General features: G+C 33.5%; 2 protein-coding genes across 2 annotated transcripts; one reads left to right on the top strand and one right to left on the bottom strand.

The window, feature by feature from the left end:
* Positions 1-12,518: 12,518 nt before the first annotated feature.
* On the top strand, positions 12,519-13,292 carry LOC114311859 (large ribosomal subunit protein uL15x). Its single transcript, XM_028258033.2, has one exon. It carries the CDS (start codon positions 12,734-12,736, stop codon positions 13,172-13,174), a length of 441 nt encoding a protein of 146 aa, XP_028113834.1. The 5' UTR covers positions 12,519-12,733; the 3' UTR covers positions 13,175-13,292.
* LOC114311858 (protein DETOXIFICATION 29) lies at positions 12,667-19,883 on the bottom strand. Its single transcript, XM_082871403.1, has 8 exons — positions 19,401-19,883; positions 17,678-18,219; positions 17,509-17,595; positions 16,777-16,833; positions 16,432-16,670; positions 16,212-16,330; positions 15,498-15,584; positions 12,667-15,331 (listed from the first exon to the last, which is right to left on the bottom strand). The coding sequence occupies exons 1-8, from the start codon at positions 19,743-19,745 to the stop codon at positions 15,251-15,253; spliced, it is 1,557 nt and encodes a 518-aa protein (XP_082727529.1). The 5' UTR covers positions 19,746-19,883; the 3' UTR covers positions 12,667-15,250.

Below are 19,883 nucleotides of genomic sequence, written 5' to 3'. Positions count from 1 at the left end.
CTTGTCCAAAAATTATTTCACCTCCCATATAATAATGTCACAGACATATCTAAAATGTTCATTTATGTATTTATGAGGTATTTTGAGAAGTAAGTTAACAGATGCTTCCTCTCTCACAAAAAAAGAAGAAGCTAAAAAGTCAAAAAAAATATAATTAAAAGTCAACTTTTAACCATCTTCAAAAAAAGTATTACTTGTATAGAATTTTTTAAATGGACGATTTTATGATAGAGATTAATTTATGTAAGTTCATGTCAAATGTAGTGAATATTAATTTTTAAATAATTTCTAAGTAGATAAAGATAAATTTGTAGTATTAAACAAACCTCTTTATCATTTGGTTTTTAATTAATTTGAGTAATGTTAGGGATTATGAAAAAAATATCATGAAGATGATCATGAAATATTCTATCTCTGGATTATACATATAATAAAATATCACACACTAATTAAAGGATAAAAAATCTTCATGATGCATTTTATGATTTTTTTTTCATGATCCCTAGTATTATTTTAACTTTTAACCTACTGCTCAAAACAATCCCAATTCTTCCTAGACAACTTTACCCTTATTAAAACATCTTAATCCATAGGGCTGAGCAAGGAATCCGTGAAATCCGTAATCCGATCCAGTCCAGTCCAATCCGATAGATTTGGATTGGTTTTTTGAATCCGCGGTTCGGTTCTGGATTGAAGAATTAAAAATCCGTAATCCACGAATTGGTTCTGGATTGAACTCAATGGTTCCGGATTGGAACCGATCCGGACCGTATACAAATATACATTTTTTCCCGTAGTATTTTCTCTTATTCTATATAAAATCTAAACTCAAACCTAAAACCGTATAATATCTTCTTTTATTACTTTTGTTTGTTAGTTTTTAGTTTTAATTTGTAATGATCTAAATACTTATAGTGAAACCAATTTTCTTATGGTTATTTAAATTCTAAAACAGTATGTCGCTATTATAGAAAAATATATTGCTATTGTGGAACTAATATAGCGCTATGTTTATATTTTTATGAAATTAAAGTGTTATATATATATATATATATATTTGTTATTTAATTATGTGAATCCATAGTCCTAAACCGATCCAATCCGTATTTAAATGGATTGGTTCGGATTGGTTCCATGATTTAAGCGGATTGGATTGGTTCCAATTTTTCAAGAACCGTAAATAACGGATTGGTCCTGATTTTACCCCAATCCGGTCCAATCCGAACCATGCTCATTTTATGATTTTTTTTTCATGATCCCTACTATTATTTTAATTTTTAAGCTACTACTCAAAACAATCCCAATTCTTCCTAGACAACTTTACCCTCATCAAAACATCTTAATCCGAACTCACTCGACCCATCAAAACCCAAAATTAATGGCCCTTTTAGTCTTTTCATATCACCAACCAATAGGCAAAAAGAAAAATGTTTGAGAGCCACAATTTTTGTAGTTTAAATGGTTTGAAATTATCAAAACGACGTCGTTTTGACAATTTTAAAATTATTTTACACTCAAAATGACATTATTTTGACAATTTCAACCCACTTAAATCACAAAAATTATTACCCTTCACGATTGCTGAGGCAAAAAATCTCTCCCCCTCTCTCTCTCTCTCTCTCTCTCTCTCAGCTAGTAGTAGTAATCCCGTATCTCCCTTTCTAGACCTCCGTCGACATGGTCGTGGTGCTCGGAAACCTAGCTCTATTACTAGACGTATCCTTACCGCGAGCTGTAGTTCTCAATCGAAAGCCTCGTTTGGTGCCGACCGACGTCGTTTTGAGCCTCTTCAAGAAAGACACTCACCACTACATCACCGGCGTGAATAGCTTTGAATCCGATAAAGAGAGTCGGCGAGTAAGGGAAGACGAATTCGAAGGTTAATGCCGTGGATTTTGCTGACGATGATAACAATGAGAATAGGGAAGGGGAGCGGTTGGATTAGGAGAAGCAAATTAGGAAGAGAGTGAAAGGGATTCAGGAGATGAGAGAGTTGGATAGAAAGTTGCAGAGTCGGATGATGAAGGCGATGGCAAGGAAGATACCGAGGAAGAGAGTCAGAAAAGAGCTCGAAAAGGTTTAATCTCTACTTTCAAAGTAGCTTCCTTTTTTAAAATTTGTTCAATTGAAAGTTGCTTCCTCTGTTTTGTAGTGTTTGCTTTCAGAGAAAATGCTTTGAAAGATGTTTGATTAATCCGATTATTCACACTCACTAGAGGTGACCAACTCAAAGAAAACTAGGATTATTTGACATCACTGTGCCTATTTTTAAAAAAGGAATGAGAAGCTTTTAGCATTTCATATTTATTCATTTTAGGCAAGAATTAGACGTTCGAGTTTGAGTTTCTTTCTTTAATCTCTAAATTCAAACTCATGAAAAGGAAAGGAAATGCTTTAGTATCGTTGAATTAGAAGTAGCTTTTTTTGTTATCTTGTGTTTGGTTCATGAGAAAATATGTGAAAAAATATTTGATTAATCGATTATTTACTGTCAGTAAAGACAGACAATCAACTCAAGGAAAACTTGGATTATTTGACTTAACTTTGCCTATTTCTTTTATCATTTTTTCTCAGTGTCACACAGAGGAGTTAGAAGCTTTAAACATTTCTTTCTTTTATTATGTGATGCAAGAATTAGATGGAGGCTAGTTATTTTCTTCTTGTAAAGTGAAAATGCATATACACTTGTTGAGTCAACTTTGGAGTTCAATTGTTCTAAGAAGAAGTTTAGAAGTCAGTGGCCAAATTGGTTAATTGGTTGTCTTTTATGAATGTTTCATTGGTATAAACTTGTAGTTTTAGTTTAAACTGATTCTGTTTTAGATGGCTTGTTTTGGTACAGGCAAGTAGGTGGCTAAGGAACAAGCAGAGCGGAGAAAGATGGCTCAGTTGATGTTCGAATTGGGTCAGAGGGCTTACGGGAAAGGTATGTATGGACGTGCCATTGAGTTTCTCGAAGGCGCTCTCACAATAATTCCCAGGCCAACTCTGTTTGGTGGTGAGGTTGGTTGATATCTATAAAAAGAGTATCTTTTTAATAACTAACCAACATATGTTTTGATCATGAACTAACGCAAAACAATGGTTTCGGTTTTCAGATACAAATATGGCTAGCAATGGCTCATGAGGCTAACAATCGCCATGCTGATTGCATTGCTTTATATAAGCAATTAGAGATGAAGTATCCCAGTGTTAGGTGTTGGATTTATGATTTTTATAGGCTTATTTTGGGCTAATTTTGAGTCCAAATTTAAATGCGGTTCACACGTCTTTTGGGGTGGGTCCAAAGAGGTGATTTGTTCCTTGTTGCATGGCAAGTCACACAGTGAAGACGGTACATCAAAACCATTTATAAGTGAATGAGAAGATGACGTCATTTTTGGGTTTGTGGAATGGACTATTAAAGAGTAAAATGTGAGTTTTCTTGAAATGAGTTGTCGCACATTGAAACTTTAAGTGAGCTTTATAAAATGTAGTTATGGATAAAGTGAGCTTTGGCTCAAATCACCACACGCCGCCGCCGTCCAACCGGTCGAACCGGGCGCGGGTTGTGGGTCGGGTCAGTTCTAACATTAATTTTTTGGACAAAATTTATTTGAATTTTTTCAAATCCTTGCGAGAAAATTATTTGAATTTCTAAACGAAATTAATTTAATTTTTTGCGTCAAACTTTTTCTGTCCAAACAATGCCCTTGTTCAGTCCAATTCCAGCAGGATCAAATTGTTTGTTTAACAGTTATAAAACTACCCAGCAATTATGAACAGATATGAAACTGTTGCAGTTATCTGTTCAAAATTTGAACTTTGCACCTGTTCATTTCAAATTGCATCTATTCATTTTGAAATTCAGACCTGTTCGGGTCTATAAATACTAGATCTATTCCAACAATTCTTTTATTCCGAAAATCATTTTCTTGCCTTCCTTTTGCTCTCTTGCATAGATATATTCTTCATATTATTTTAGAAAAAAATTCAAAGAGTAAAGAACACATGTTTTGTTCGCTGTACAGATTGTTTGGAGTGCTACTACAATTTGTGTAGATCATTGTATCATGAGAGATAGACACCTTTTATCCGTAAGCATCGAAGCGGGGCGAATGTGTCTTAAGGATATAGTGTCACACACTCGACTTGATCTTATAAATATTTATTCGGTTTGGTAAATAAATTCTGTAAGTAATTTATTTTATTTGTTTGATTTGGTTTTAACTTATTTATTTTATACAGAAGATTGTTCCAATAATCTTAAAACATATTCGAATTATTCTGTTTATACAGAATTTTTCGTTTGTTTCATTTTCTTTTTTCTTCTTTTTACAGATATTATTTTCTGTGCTTTTACAAAATAACATTCTGGTTGGAAAAACAAATAGTAGTAATATACTGTTTGAAAAATAGTAGTAATATATTGATAATCATTAACAATTCAGAATATTTATTTGTAAAGTTGGTCAGAAATTAATTTTGATTTTCAGAAATAATTTATGAGTTTTCATCAATTAAAATTCTGTTTTTAGTATTTTAATTTTTGAAGTGTTACAGAAATTTAATTTTCTATGTGGAATTAATTTGTTTAAATAAAATTTTATTTTATTTTCAAATAAATTAGAAACAAAAGTTACAATTCATGTTTCTTTTATTTTTACAGAATTTAAATTCTGTGTTTATGATTTAATTTTCTGTGTAGTATAAAATTCTAATTCTAATTTTGTTTTATAATTTAGAATTCATGGCTATTAAAACTAATGCTCAAACAAGTACTGGTATGGTGGCTACAATTGCGCCAATCCCTCTCCCTCCTCCTGTTGTGACTGTACCAATCAATCACAGTGAAAAGCCAGAGAGATTCTTAGTAACTGATTTTAAAAGATGGCAACAGAAAAATGTCATTTTATCTTGCTACTCTCAACCTAGTATGGTTTCTCCGCAAGGATGCTCCTACTTTGAAAGATGATGAAACCGTACGGCAAGTGGTTGTTGCGGTCGATACTTGGAAACATACTGATTTCTTTTGCCGGAACTATATCTTGAACGGACTTGACAACACTTTATACAACGTCTACAGTCCTATCAAGATAGGAAAGGAACTTTGAGAGTCTTTGGAGAAAAAGTACAAAACAGAAGATGTTGGCTCAAAGAAATTTGTGGTTGGCAAATTTCTAAATTTTGTGATGGTTGATTCTAAGACTATGATCAGCCAAGTTCAAGATCTCCAACTCATTCTGTATGACATTCATGTAAAAGGTATGTCTCTAAGTGAATCATTCCAAGTTGTTGCCTTAATTGAAAAATTACCACAAGGCTGAAAGGAATTCAAGAATTACCTTAAACACAAGTGTAAAGAAATGACTTTGGAAGAATTGATTGTGCGTTTGAGGATTGAGGAGGACAACTGCAATTCAGAGAAGTGGGCTGGTAAGTATCCAATGGAGTCTGGAGTCTAAGACAAATGTGGTGGAACATGCTCCAAAAGTAAATAAACAAAATTTTTTAGAGAAAGTTCTGCACAAGGCTCTAAAGAAGGGGAAACTAAGAAGTGATAGATGTGGTGAATATGAATCACCTTTTGGTGAATTTTGTAAAGAACATGGAATAATTCGTCAAACCACCGCTCCTTACTTACCTCAGCAAAATAGAATTGCTGAAAGGAAAAATAAGACTTTAAAAGAAATGATGAATGACATGTTAATAAGTTCTGGATTACCTCAAAACTTATGGAGGGAAGTAATACTTTCTGCTAATTATATTTTAAATAAAGTATCCCGAAAGAAAGTAAATCAAACACCTTATGAAATATGGCATGAGAGAGTATCATCCTATAAATACTTAAAAGTGTGAGGGTGTTTGGCTAAAGTGGTTATTTCTAGTCATAAAAAGACTAAGATAGGTCTTAAAATCATTGATTGCATTTTTCATTGGTTATGCCAAGAATAGTAGTGCATATCGATTTTTTAGAACATTCCGAAATGCATGTAAATACTATTATTGAATCTCGGAATGTATCTTTCTTTGAACATATATTTTCAAATAAAACTAGATAAGAGACTAATTCAAATAAAAGAACTTATGATGCTATTACTAGTCATGATCAAGAACAAGAGCAAAAGTTAGATCAAAATGAGGAAAATGAACTTAGGCGTAATAAACGTGCTCGAACCTCAAAATCTTTTGGTCCAGATTTTCTAACATTTTTGTTAGAATGCCTTTAACTTTTAAAGAAACTATGTCCAGTTCTGAGGCTCCTTTATGGAAAGAAGTTGTAAATAGTGAAGTTGAATCTATCTTGCAAAATCACACTTGGGAATTGGTGGATTTGCCACCATGTTGTAAACCTCTTGGGTACGAGTGGATTTTCAAGAGAAAAATAAAAACCGATGGATCAATTAACAAAGACAAGGAAAGACTTGTGGTCAAAGGATATAAATAGAAAGAAAGTCTTGATTACTGTGACACATACTCACCAGTTACTAGAATAACTTCCATTAGAATTCTAATTGCCATTGTATCTTTGTACAATCTAGAAATTCATCAAATGGATGTTAAAACAACTTTCTTAAATGGTGAGTTAGATGAAAAAATTTATATGGAATAACCAGAAGGATTTTCTATTTTAGGAAAAGAAAAGAAAGTATGTAAATTAGTTAAATCATTATGTGGTTTAAAATAAGCGCCAAAGCAATGACATGAGAAATTTGACAAGGCAATGATGTCAAATGGATTCAAAATTAATGAATATGACAAATGTGTTTATATTAAAAACACAAACAAAGGTTATGTAATTGTATGTCTTTATGTGGATAATATGCTTATCATAAGTAGTAATAATGACATGATTAAAACTATTAAAAAAATGTTAAATAAACATTTTGACATAAAGGACATGGGGATTGCTGATGTAATTCGTGGTATGGAAATTACTAAAACATCATAAGGATATGCTTTGTCACAATCTCATTACATTGAGAAAATACTTGACAAATCCAACAAAAATGATGATCATCTTGCTAGAACACCCATGGATGTCAATTTGTTTCTTTCTAAGAATATATAGGAAAATATTTTTCAATTAGAGTATGCCTAAATTATTAGAAGTTTAATGTACTTGATGAACTGCACTCGCCTAGTTATAACTTATGCAGTAAGTAAATTAAGTACATATACGAGTAGTCCAGGAGTAGAATACTGGAAAACTATTATAAGGGTTCTAAGATACCTCAGATTTACTTGTAACATTGGGCTATATCATACTAGATATCTAGCTGTACTTGAAGGATACTGTGATGCAAGCTAGATATCGGATAGTAGAGACTCAAAATCCACTAGTGGGTATGTCTTTACTCTTGGTGGGGAGGCTATATCTTGAAAATCTTCCAAACAGATTTGCATTGCTAGGTCTACTATGGAATTAGAATTCATAGCTTTAAATAAAGTTGGAGAACAAGCAGAATGGCTTTGTCATAGAGTGTAATAGTCAATCAGCAATAGGTAGAGCACATAGTCATATGTATAACGGTAAGTCACGACATACTTGTCGTCGGCATAATACTGTGTGACAAGTACTCTCTAATGGAATTATTTCCATTGAATATGTGAAGTTTAAAGACAACATAGCGGATCCATTAACCAAAGGGTTAGTAAGAGAGTTAGTTGAGAATTTACCGAGAGGAATGTGACTTAAGCCTATTAAACAAGAGTTACCACAACGGAAATCCAACTTAGTTGGCTAGAGATCCCAAGATCTAGGTTCACAGGGACAATCAAGTTGTGTATGACTCATAAGGATCATTAAAGAGTCAAACTCCTACCCATTTCTATAATAAAATAGTGATGTCTGCAGCGTTTTAGGCTAAGTAATACTTTTCATAATTCTTATATCTAGGAATACCTAGTGGAATATGGCAGGATACTCTTCATAAGAATTACCTATATGAGTGTAAACTAGGCCGGTTCTATGAGATTTGTAAAGGACTACAATTCTCTAGAGCACTCATGAAAGACCAGGTTGTTCAGGGCCAAAATGAACATTATAGTGTGAACTAAACTGTGTCTGGTAATATATTGTGTGAGTTTTATTGTCTTGGTTTACACAAATAGTTGAATAGTTCAAGATATCATGTTCACTCGTTAACTAGTAAATCTGATAGTGTCTCATAAGGAAAGGTTCAAAGCCAAAAGTTACCTATCATTTGCAGAATATTTCCAATTTCTATACTCTCTGTAATTAGATCATGTTATTGCATTTTCTCTCCGTCAAATTCCATTCATGTGGGGGATCGTTGGATTTATGGTTTTTATAGGCTTATTTTGGGCCAACTTTGAGCCCAAATTTGAGTGGGATCCACATGTCTTTTGGGGTGGATCCAAAGAGGTGACATGCTCCTTGCCGCATGGCAAGTTACACGGTGAAGACGGTACGTCAAAACCATTTATGAGTGAATGAGAAGATGACGTCGTTTTAGAGTTTGTGGAATGGACTATTAAAGAGTAAAATGTGGGTTCGTGCTGGACACGGGTGTGGGTTGGGTCGATTCTAACATTAATTTTTTGGACAAAATTTATTTGAATTTTTTCAAATTCTTGTGGGAAAATTATTTGAATTCCTAAACAAAATTAATTTGATTTTTTGCGCCAAATTTTTTCTGTCCAAATAGTGCCCTTGTTCAGTGCAATTCTAGCAAGATCAAACTGTTTGTTTAACAGTTATAAAGTTGCCCAACAGTTATGAACAGATATAAAACTGCTGCAGTTATCTGTTCAAAATTTGAACGGCACTTGTTTATTTCAAACTACATTTGTTCGGTTTGAAATTCAAGCCTATTCGGGTCTATAAATACCAGATCTATTCCAACAATTGTTTATTTCGAAAATCATCTTCTTGCCTTCTTTTTGCTTTCTTGAATAGATATATTCTTCATATTATTTTAGAAAAAAATTCAGAGAGTAAAGAACACAGGTTTTGTTCGCTGTACAGATTGTTTTGAGTGCTACTACAATCTGTGTAGATCATTGTATCCTGAAAGATAGACACTTTTTATCCGTAAGCACTGAAGCAGGCGAATCTGTCTTAAGGACAAAATGTCAAACACTCGACTTGATCTTTTAAATATTTATTCGGTTCGATAAATAAATTCTTTAAATAATTTATTTTATTTAATTTTAATTTATTTATTTTACATAGAAAATTGTTCCAACATCAACATCCAGCGCCAAGCTGCAAAGCTTCATTACATCTTGCAAGTGCCTAAGCTCAAGATATCCCAAAATATCCTAAGCTCAGTTTCTTTCTTTATCGACTAATGCTATTTACTGCTTTAGTTACTCGGTAGGATATCTCACATGTTTGAAGCATGATATCTTACAATAATAGCGTTGATTGGGTGGGAGGATGGGGTGACCAAAATATGGTCTTCTTCTGATGCAATTGGGTCAGTGAGGAGGACAGGATCATCCCCACCACTCTTGCAGTCCTGTCTTTACAACCGGATCATAATATGTTGAATGTTAGAAACAGAAAAATAAATGATTATTTCTTGAATATGATATTCTTTGTTTATTTCTGAAATCCTTTGTTGTGTTGTGTTCTCAATTTATTTATGGAGAACTTACTGATAAGTCCCATGTACCAAGTTCAAGATCCAGCTAATCCCAAAACAAAATACTTGCACTAATTAGTCCAATATATTTTTAATTGTTACCAAAAAATCCTTTTTTTTTTTTTTAATTTACAGACACTGTTCACATCTTACTACCGTCGGACTTCCATTTAACGGTCGCCGAAGACTCACCGGAATGTCTAGAATATTACCGGAAAAAAAAAATTAAAAAACATGTTATGAAACTGTAAAATTTTATAGTTTTAAAGAATGTTATAAAACTGCAAAATTTTACAGTTTTAAACCATGATTCATTCCAGCACCCAAAAAAAATTTTGAAACTGCAAAATTTTACAGTTTTCACCGCCTGTAACTAAAACTAAAAAAATACTTGTTCAAAATTCGAAAATTTTCTCTATTAGAACAGAAAAACAGAAGTGTATAGTAGAGAAAAAAAAAAGAGATCGAAGGAGAAAGACGGATGTAGAGAGAGGATTATACTCCGACAACCATTTTTTGTTTAGATCTAGCCAAATCTGATGTAGATCTACTCAGATCTGATGTAGATCCATTCATCTTCTTCGTCAGAAATATATATCTTCGCCGTCGGTGAGAGTGAAATCATGAGTTGATTTCGATGGTTGGCGGTTATCAGTGAACCCCGATCAATGGAGAAAGACATGAACACTTGCACCATCGTCTATGACGAAGACGATGAGAGAAAAATGTAGAAAAAAAGGGAAAGAAGAAAGCGTAAAAAGGGAGGAAAAAATCAGAGAGATGGAGGAAAGGATTTTTGGGTGTACTCAAAAAGTTATGGGATTAAATGGTGTCCACATGTTCCACATGGGACCTGTGGGTAATTTCCCCTTTATTTATTTATTTATTTATTAAGAAAACAATATCATTGATAAGTTCAAAAACACTTAAGATCTTTGTGTTTTCATCTTATCAATACGGCTGACTAAGAAACCTGTATAATTCGTAATTTGATCCGGTCTAGTATAATCAGGCCTGGCCCTGAGATTTTCAGGGCCTTCATATTTTTTTTCATTGAATGAAAAAAAACTAAAAAAAAAAATAAAGGTAAAAAAACAAAAGATTTGTGTCAAAATTACAAAAAATACTTAGTATTAGATTACAACAACAACTAATAAGTGTCGCTTAATTCTCGTTCTTCTTACATTTTTAGAAGCAAATAAATCAATCATACTTGCAGAATCTAGTTTTTTTGCAAAATTATTTTCAGTGGATAACCATGCTAATTATTTTAAATGGACCTTTCAATTTTTTAATGAGTCAATTTATTTTAAGTTAGTTTGGGCCTATCTTAATTTTTTTTTTGGATTTAAAACATACTTAATATATTACAATAAACTATAATAGGAGGGGATCCTTTCTTTGGTCTATTTTCAATGAATAACAATGTTAATTTTATTGAATGAGCCTTTCAATTTTTCAATGGATCAATCTGTTTTAAGTTAATTTGAGCCTTTTTAATTTTTTTTTAGCTTAAAACCTACCTAATATATTATACTAAACCATAATGAGAGAGGACCCTTTTTTTGGGTCTATTTTGAGGGACCCTAGGCCATTGCGTGGTTGGCCCATGCCCAGGGCCGTCCTTGAGTATAATTTGATAGGTTTGGATTAGGTTTTTGAATCTTGGTTCGGTTCCGAATTGAAAATTTAAAAATCTACAGGCCATGGATCGATTCCAGATTGAACCCTACGGTTCCAGATTAGAACCGATTTGGACCGTATACAAATAGTCTATATTTATATTATAGACCTTCCCACGTAATATCGTTTCTTATTCTATATAAAAGTTAAACCAGTTTTCTTATTACTTTTGTTTGATGCTATGTTTAGTTTTAATACAAAGGAGAACTCTACTTTATGTAATGTGTATCCAATTTTATTGCTTTTGTTTGTTACTTTTGTTTATTGTTTTTGTTTGATGCTATATTTTTGTTTTTATGAAATTAAAATATTATATATATTTTTTTGTTATTTAATTATATGAATCCGTGGTTCTAAACCGATCCAATCCGTGTTTAAACAAATTGGTTTGGATTGGTTCTACGATTTAAACGAATTGGATTGGTTCTAATTTTTTAAGAACCGTAGATAATGGATTGGTCCTGATTTTATCCCAATCCAAACCATGTTCACCCTTACTTATCAATGATCTTATTTTCATATAATTTTTTAATTAAAATACTAAAACAATTCAATAAAAATTGAAAACATAACCAAACATAATAGGGTAAATTATACTTTGCTCTTTCTATGTTAGACCCTTAAAAGGTTTTTTCTCTTACTTTGACTATTCATGTTTTAAGTTTTTCTTAATTTACTTCACAATTAACTTATGTTCAAACTTAGACAGAAAATAACACATGGACAGCACGTGGCACAAAAAATATTTTATTATATATAATTCACACTTTTAACATAAATCCAAATGTCAAAATATAATATATATATATATATCATATGGTAGCTAACATGGCATTTTCTTTTTAATTTTGAACAAAAATTAATTTTAGGAGTAAATTGAGAAAATTTTGAAATATGAAGGGTCAAATTGAAAAAAAAAATTTTAAATCAAAAGGGACAAAGTGTAATTTACCCAACATAAAAAAATTCAACACACAAAAAAGAATCTGTGTGTGAAAAAAAAAAAAACTAAAAATTAATTTGATTAAAAAAAATAATTTTTTAAAAAAAATAATCCCTTTTTTTGACAAAAATATTTTTAAAAAAATTATAAAACATCTTTTGAAAATATATTTTCACTATATTTATTTTAAATTAAAACATAAAATCTAAAAATAAAACCAAACAAAAATGTCATCGAAGTGGGCTAAGACTTTTCCAATTAGTGGACTTTGGACAGGCTCAGAAAACCCTCAATTGAAATGTTAAATTTTTAGCCCATTTAAAACAACCCACTTAATACATTTCCCTCTTTACCCTGGCAATCAGCCAGTAATTCACAAGAAACCCGGAGGGCAAAACAGTAAACAAAACAAAAATATCAACCCCCAAAACCCTAGCATTCTGCTTCAGTTGCCGCAAACGCTGCCTCTCTGTGTGAGCGCGCGAGAGAGAGAAGAGAGAGAGAGAGAGCAACAATGACGACGAGGTTGAAGAAGCACAGGAAGAAGAGAGGCCACGTCAGCGCTGGCCATGGGCGAATCGGAAAACACCGCAAGCATCCCGGAGGCCGTGGAAACGCCGGAGGTATGCACCACCACCGAATCCTGTTCGACAAGTACCATCCAGGTTACTTCGGCAAGGTCGGCATGAGGTACTTCCACAGGCTCCGCAACAAGTTCCATTGCCCCATCGTCAACATCGACAAGCTCTGGTCTCTAGTCCCCAACGAAATCAAGGACAAGGCTTCCCCCAACAACGCTCCGGTCATCGATGTTTCGCAATTCGGCTACTTTAAGGTCCTCGGCAAGGGCTTTTTGCCTGCTTCTCAGCCGATTGTTGTTAAGGCCAAGCTTGTCTCGAAGACTGCTGAGAAGAAGATCAAGGAGGCTGGTGGTGCTGTTGTGCTTACTGCTTAGGTTGGTTTTGCTTTTGAATTTGAAGTATTTTGTTTTTGAAATAACTGTGGTTTATGTTGGATCTATTTGGATTTGATGCGATTTTGATTATGCAATGCAATATGGATATGGTTTCAAATTTTTTTTTTTGGTGATGTTGATTGTGGTTTTTTATGAGTTGATTTTAGTATATCGTAATTGGATGATGAATTGCAGGCTTTCAATTTGCGAAAGCAAAGTCTTAATCTGTTAGAGCATCTCCAATCCTTAGTCTTTTTCATCGAAATTTGGGTGAAAATTCGGTTAAATTTCTGATCTGATATAGAACGCTACGATCCTTAGAGCATTTCCGACCCTTCACCAATTTGTTCATCTAATTTGATTCCAAATTTGAGTAAAAATTTTGATTTGATATGAACTACTCCAATCTGTTCATCAAATTTTCATCAAAATATTTTTAAAAATCCCCTTTTTATCCCAAGTGGTTTCATCAAATTTGATGAAAAAAATCTTCTCCAATGCTTCATTTTTCTATATTTTATTCATTGAAGGCTTTGATGAGTTCTCAATTTGATGAAAAAAATACGCTCCCTTGATTTTATCGATTTTTGATGAAAGGATTGGAGATGATTTTTGAACACTTCTCATCAAATTTTGATGAAAGAAAAGGCGAAGGATTGGAGATGCTCACTTGTGTTTTTTTTTTTCAATCAAATCTTTTTAAAAATTCTAAACTTAAATCTGTTTTAACTACTTTTTTTTTTAATGAAAGAAAATGGTCTCCAATCCTTACTCTTTTTAAAATTTCATTAATTTGAGTAAAAATATGACTCTTGGAAATTTTGTGAATCATTTGGTTCATCATTGATTTTGCGACAAAATTGCTCATCCAATAATTTGATACAGACTTGATGAAATGGTTGAGCACACCTTTAGCCATGTTTTCATCAAGTTCAAATTTGATGAAAATTTTGTTGAGGATTGGAGATGCTCTTAGTTGTAATAGTCTTTATTTGAAATGGGTCAATTGATTTGAGTAAGATAATGAACCAGTAATACTGTGTGCACAACAAAGAAAGAAAGAAAGAAAAATTGGAGGAAATGGTTGAATTGTAACAATTTTATGTCGAAATCCAGTGTGAGTGTTGAAGTTTGAAATACTGGCACTAGAGTTGAGGTTTGTTTGCTAACTCAATGTGGGTTTGTTCAGATCTTTCAGCCTAACAACTATTCCATGACGTCATCAAGGCTTATTTAGTTGTGCGAAGTGACAATCTTTCAATCCATTGTTTTCCATGTCGTATTAGGATCTAATTTACGGAGTGATTAATCATTGAACTTTTATTTGTGTTGTTCATTGTCTTTCATATGTACTTAGTAGTGTCAACATACACAACTTCAAATTGTGTTGCATTACCAATGGGTTAGACTGAAGATATTGTTTGTGAACTGATTTTTTTATTTGTTTTTCCTGCAAGTAAAATGATGCACAATATATTGGTTGGTGGTAAGTGTTCAAACCAATCTGTCTCTTTGTCGTTTGTTTTCTTATGCTTTTGAAAGTGAAAATTCTAGTAAATCTTAATGAATACTTGCACAATTGGGAGTCTTGAAATTTCTTGTTAGGAGGTAGTGCACTCATTTTCTGTCTGCTGTTTGCACTAAATTTATAGTGAACTCTTTTATTCAGAAAACTAGTCGATGTGAAGTGTTTTTTTTCTTACAAGCAAAAAAATAAAAAATTAAAAAAATTGTATTCACATGAATTGACACAATTTCTATCATGCTTTATTTGAAATTCTCTTCAGAGGTTTATTTTGGAGTGATTTCTATTGTGCCTGTGCCTCCTTTGACTCCTATGCCATGTTAATGTTGGTGGAGTCTTGATGAAGAATTTAATTTTTGGTGCAAATAGAAAGAGAAAGGAACAAAGACAAGTGTGTGCGCAAACACACAGAGAGTCATTTCTACCTATTGAGCTAGGTGGTTGATAGGCATTGTGACGTTCTTTCTTAGAATTAGAGCGACAATATATGGAGAACTCATATGGTTAAATTTTCTCAAAATTGTAGACTTATTTCCGTGCACCTCCTGATCTTACTTCTTACTTTCTTCATCATTCTCTTTGGTACCAATTTTCCGTCGCCATTCTTTTATCCTGTCTCCCACAATGAATGCCTGTATTTGTTTGCACCAGTATGAAAGTCTTTCGTTAGTAAATCTTTCTCAATATAAACTACTAGGTGGCTAATAAGATAATCATTTTAACCTTATAAAGAAAGTTCATATGTGTAGCTATGTCTTCGAAAAAAAACATCTCTGTATACAGACTATTGTCGCTTACCTCTTTCTTCCAGTTGGTTCTGTAAATCATCCAGAGTAGGAAGCATGTTTGTAGGCATAATCCTGATACCATTCCGTACCATATTCCCTGAAAAATTTTCAATGGGAAAAAATTTATGAGAATAACAAAACAACCTTAAAACATTTTTTGATTCTTATTAGCTTTTAGCAGCTTGGAATTTGATCTTTAGCACAAGTAAATTTGATAGATAACATATGTTCACTGAGCAATGCATATTCAGTATATAGCAAAACCCTGTCACTTAATATCTCATGACCTCCTCTGCTCTTACTCATTTTAGGCATCTTAGCTTCTTTACACGCGTGAAAAGTGGCTAGCAAGGGATAGTGCCTAGGAGTTTATATTCATATCTCTAAATTCATAGGGTGATAATTCATTCTTTAAACTGACTTGCAAAGGATGGTGCTTGGTGCAACTTATTAGCATGTTGCTTGCTTGCCGGTTTCACTCACTTATAATGTTCTTTAAGTGCAACTTATTTGCATTGAGCACGATAGTATTATATCCGTACACAATACTAAAGTCTTGGTGCTTCATATGATAGAATTCACCTTAAGATACAGATATGATTCCCTTTAGAAGTATGGGTGCTTCATAGGATATATTTCACCTCTAAAGTTTGGCTTGTAAACAGTGGGTATTGAAGGATACTAAACCCATTGTTAACCAATATGGGAGAGAAGAGTTGCTTACTATGACATCCATGTTGAAGTCATAAGCCAAAACAAGTCCCAGTGGAACACCAAACAAGTAGTAGCACCCAAAGTTCACATATGCAACATATGCTTGCCATCCTGCTCCAATGGCTGCCCCTGCAACAATGTTTTCATTCAGTCATTTGTGCCCCTATTTCACAAAACACAAAAAATGGTCTGAGATCGAAAACATATTACAAAACATAAAATAAAAGTACCAGAGAGACTAGCTTGGACACTGCTTATGACAATGTTCACTCCAATCAGTGGAGTGAGCTCAGATACAAGCTGTTTAACTTGTACACTGTCTGAGAACAAGTCTGGGTATTGATTCCGGGTGACCATCAGAATGAGAGCCATAGCAAGACCGAGCAGAGATGAATATATTGCACCCACCACCACCGAGAAGTTTGCCTTGCGACCGTGTGCTGCCCCTAGTTCATTCGACACCCTTATGCTGCACATTTATTTAAATCATGTGAGACCATAAATTTTCTTTTATTTATTTATTTTTGTTTTTAGTTGTAGCCAAAATTCATGTAGGGTAATTTCTGGTATAAAACCTTATGGAGGTACAGAATCCCACGGCTACCACGGATGTCATATTACATACGTTCATGCTGCAAAACCCATTGGATAATAGAGCAACAATTAGCAATAGGAATAATGAAATTAGGATAAATTATACTTTTCACCCTCAAAACTTTTATTTATGCTCCATTCAACAAACATTTTCTAATGAAAAGCTTTTCTAGGATTGTTTTATTTTATTTTTTTGTGAAAAATGGTTTTATAGGGAACATATTTTCTTATTTTGGTTGCTATTATGAAATTAATGTATTAATGGTTGTGCTAATAGTTGTATTAGTGGAGGTGGTATGAATGATGATGGTGGTGGTTGTTGCGGTGGTAGTGTGGTGGTAATGGTAAGACTTTAGTTTAAAAAAAATGTTTTCTACTCTTTCAAATGTGGAAAATATTTTCACCTAAATAAATTTATTTTTTGTTGATCATCAAAAACGTTTTCTGTTGGCCTTCGTTTTCATCATACCACAAATGTAGAAAATATTTTTTGCTAAAAACAAACAAAGCATTAAATTTAGTTTGGTCAGGGAAGGTTTGTGTAATTTGCTCAAAAAAATTTTGCTGCCCTATTTGGTGTAATTTATGAAGTAGAGGAGTATGTGTTTTGCTTTTATTTTTTGATTATTAAGGTTCAATTTGTAAGGAGTTGCTTCCACCAAAAAAAAAAAAAAAAAATTACACAAAAAACAAATTAGGATGGTAGAATACACCTTATGGACATAGCATCCACTGAAAGTTCAGCATTTTTCATATATCCAGCAAACAATACAACCACTGTAGCATACCAGCTTTGCAAGCTGCACAAATCTTGCAAAAACAATATGTTGTTAAAAACAATATATGATTAAATGTGACAAAATACAAGTTGGGATATCTCACCAAGGCATTGCAGCTGATTGTAGGGTTAACCTAATATATCCACATAGATGATGGAAAGCCTTCCATGAAAATCCAGACCAAGCTCGACCACAAGATCCACTGAAAACATACATCAACTGAGCTATAGTTAGAAACCACGAAGAACAATTTACGACAATGGCTGCACCAATCAATCCCATCTCCAGCTTCAGCATCAAGAGCCAGCAAAAGGAAACATGAAAAACAGTTGTCGCCCCAATTATGACGGCCATTTCCATCATCTTACTCTGCATTTGCATAAATTTGGTGAGCGGGCAGTTGATCGCTTGACCGAATGGCTGGGGAATCATCCACACCGTGAATGCCCCAACTGCCTTTGATATCTCAGGAGTTTGGCCGATGAAGATCAGAATCGGAGTGGCAAAAATGTAGAGAAACATGAGGATTAGGGTTGTGGTGATGAGGATGATCCATGATCTCTGGACATAGATCCCAAGCATGTTTAGTTGCCCAGCTCCAAATGCTTGCCCACAAAGGGTCTCTAGTGCACTCCCCATGCCCAACTGTTTCAAATCACTTTGTCAATGGTATGATGTAAATATGGGCAATAACAGAGTAAAAAATTTAACGTCGAGGAGCACATATTAATAAGAAAAATGATTGACATTCCTTTTTTAGAAATCCCACAACTTCTTTTGGATCTCAACCATGTATGTGTGGGACCCACTCATGTATGTGGGGTCCACACTATCAATAGTTGAGATCTGAGATCTAAAAAGGGTTGTGAGATCTTAAAAAAAAAAGGAATCTCAATCATTGTTGTATCAATAATCACAACATTGAAATTTTGTTTTTTCATAATAAATGACAATGGGAAATTATGAAACTTAATCATTCAGTATTATTATTATTATTTTGTCAATTGGGAGAAACAACCAATCATAAGTCCAACTCTATAAACTAAACAAACAGCCCTATAATGAGAGAAACAATCAGCTAAACAAACAGAAATAAATTATCTAGAAACACTTAGCCTCCGTTTGGGAAGTGGGTTGGTTTTTTGGCTTTTTGGCTTTTTTGACTATTTTAGCCTGGGCTTAAAAGCTTGGTTTGGGAAGGGCTTTTTGGCTTTTTGGCTTTTTTGAGTTTTTTTGTGAGAGAAGAATGTAATGATTATGGGTTGAATGTGATGTTTTGTTTGTTATGGCTAAAATAGCCAAAAAAGCTTGAAAAAGCCCTTGCCAAACGGAGGCTTACTAATATACAAATCGATGAATATATTAACTAGATACAATTTCAACATTAAGTGATGGAGTCACATTCATATCTTTTGCTTAATTAGCATGTTTATTGGTATATTAGTTAGATCGATGAACATATTAAGGTTTTATTTGGGAACAAACTATTTTAATAACATTTTGACTTTTTATAAAAAGATATACAAAAAATGTAAAAAAATGATGTGACTACTTATAGTAGCCTTTTGACATTTTACCTAAATTATGTAATTGTCAAATGAGACTTAACTAGACACAATGTCTACATCAAGTGATGAAGCCATGTACATATTTTGTTTCTAGTAAGTCATCGATCTAACTAATATATTAATAAATATACTAACTAGGCACAAGACAATGTCCACACCGAAGTGATGGAGCTACATGCATATCTTGTGTCTATTTATCGGTATATTAGTTAGTGTTTCTAGCATTGCTGACACCGAATGTGATCGTAATACCCTTACCAAGATGCCAGAAGTGAATCCGCTTATGACAGAAATTTGAACAGACATAGCAGCAAGTTCAGTTGTTCCAATATGGCCTGCGAAGACTTCAGTAATAGTCAAGAGAGTGCAATTGCACAAGGCAATGAAGGTGGCCGGGCCTGCCAAGTACAACTGCTTTTTCGACTCAGCTGAGAATTCTCTGATGAAATCTTTGATATTGCCAATTGGCTTAATGTCTCCTTCTTCATCGCCATTGATGGAGGAGGAAGGAGGAGGAGGAGGAGGAGGAGGAGAAGAAGAAGAAGAGATAGAAGTGTTTGAGTGTTTGGGAGAGAGAAGTGGCTGTTTATTACTCTCCACCATGTTAGTTATTAGGGAGAGAGTGATGATCTGTTTGGTCCATGAGCTTTCTGTTTATACATCTGTTTGGTCCATGATCAGTTAGCTCAACAAACTCCAGCTACATTGAGGAGGGGGACAACCTTCCCTCCCAGTAAAGTT

The sequence above is a fragment of the Camellia sinensis genome, chromosome 5 (genome assembly GCF_055761805.1).
Source record: "Camellia sinensis isolate YWXY chromosome 5, ASM5576180v1, whole genome shotgun sequence".
NCBI lineage: Eukaryota > Viridiplantae > Streptophyta > Magnoliopsida > Ericales > Theaceae > Camellia > Camellia sinensis.
The sequence above is the reverse complement of the archived record's forward strand: the minus strand, read 5'-3'. Positions and strand labels throughout refer to the sequence as shown.

What these genes read in the sequence shown, in the direction of transcription:
- LOC114311859 (XM_028258033.2), top strand. Translation starts at nt 12,734, where the DNA reads ATGACGACGAGGTTGAAGAAGCACAGGAAGAAGAGAGGCCACGTCAGC.
- LOC114311858 (XM_082871403.1), bottom strand. Translation starts at nt 19,745, where the DNA reads ATGGTGGAGAGTAATAAACAGCCACTTCTCTCTCCCAAACACTCAAAC. An exon ending in CAATCAGCTGCAATGCCTTG is followed by an intron (nt 17,596 to 17,677) that starts GTGAGATATCCC and finishes AGATTTGTGCAG; the next exon opens with CTTGCAAAGCTGGTATGCTA. An exon ending in GGATTCTGTACCTCCATAAG is followed by an intron (nt 16,671 to 16,776) that starts GTTTTATACCAG and finishes ATAAATGTGCAG; the next exon opens with CATAAGGGTGTCGAATGAAC.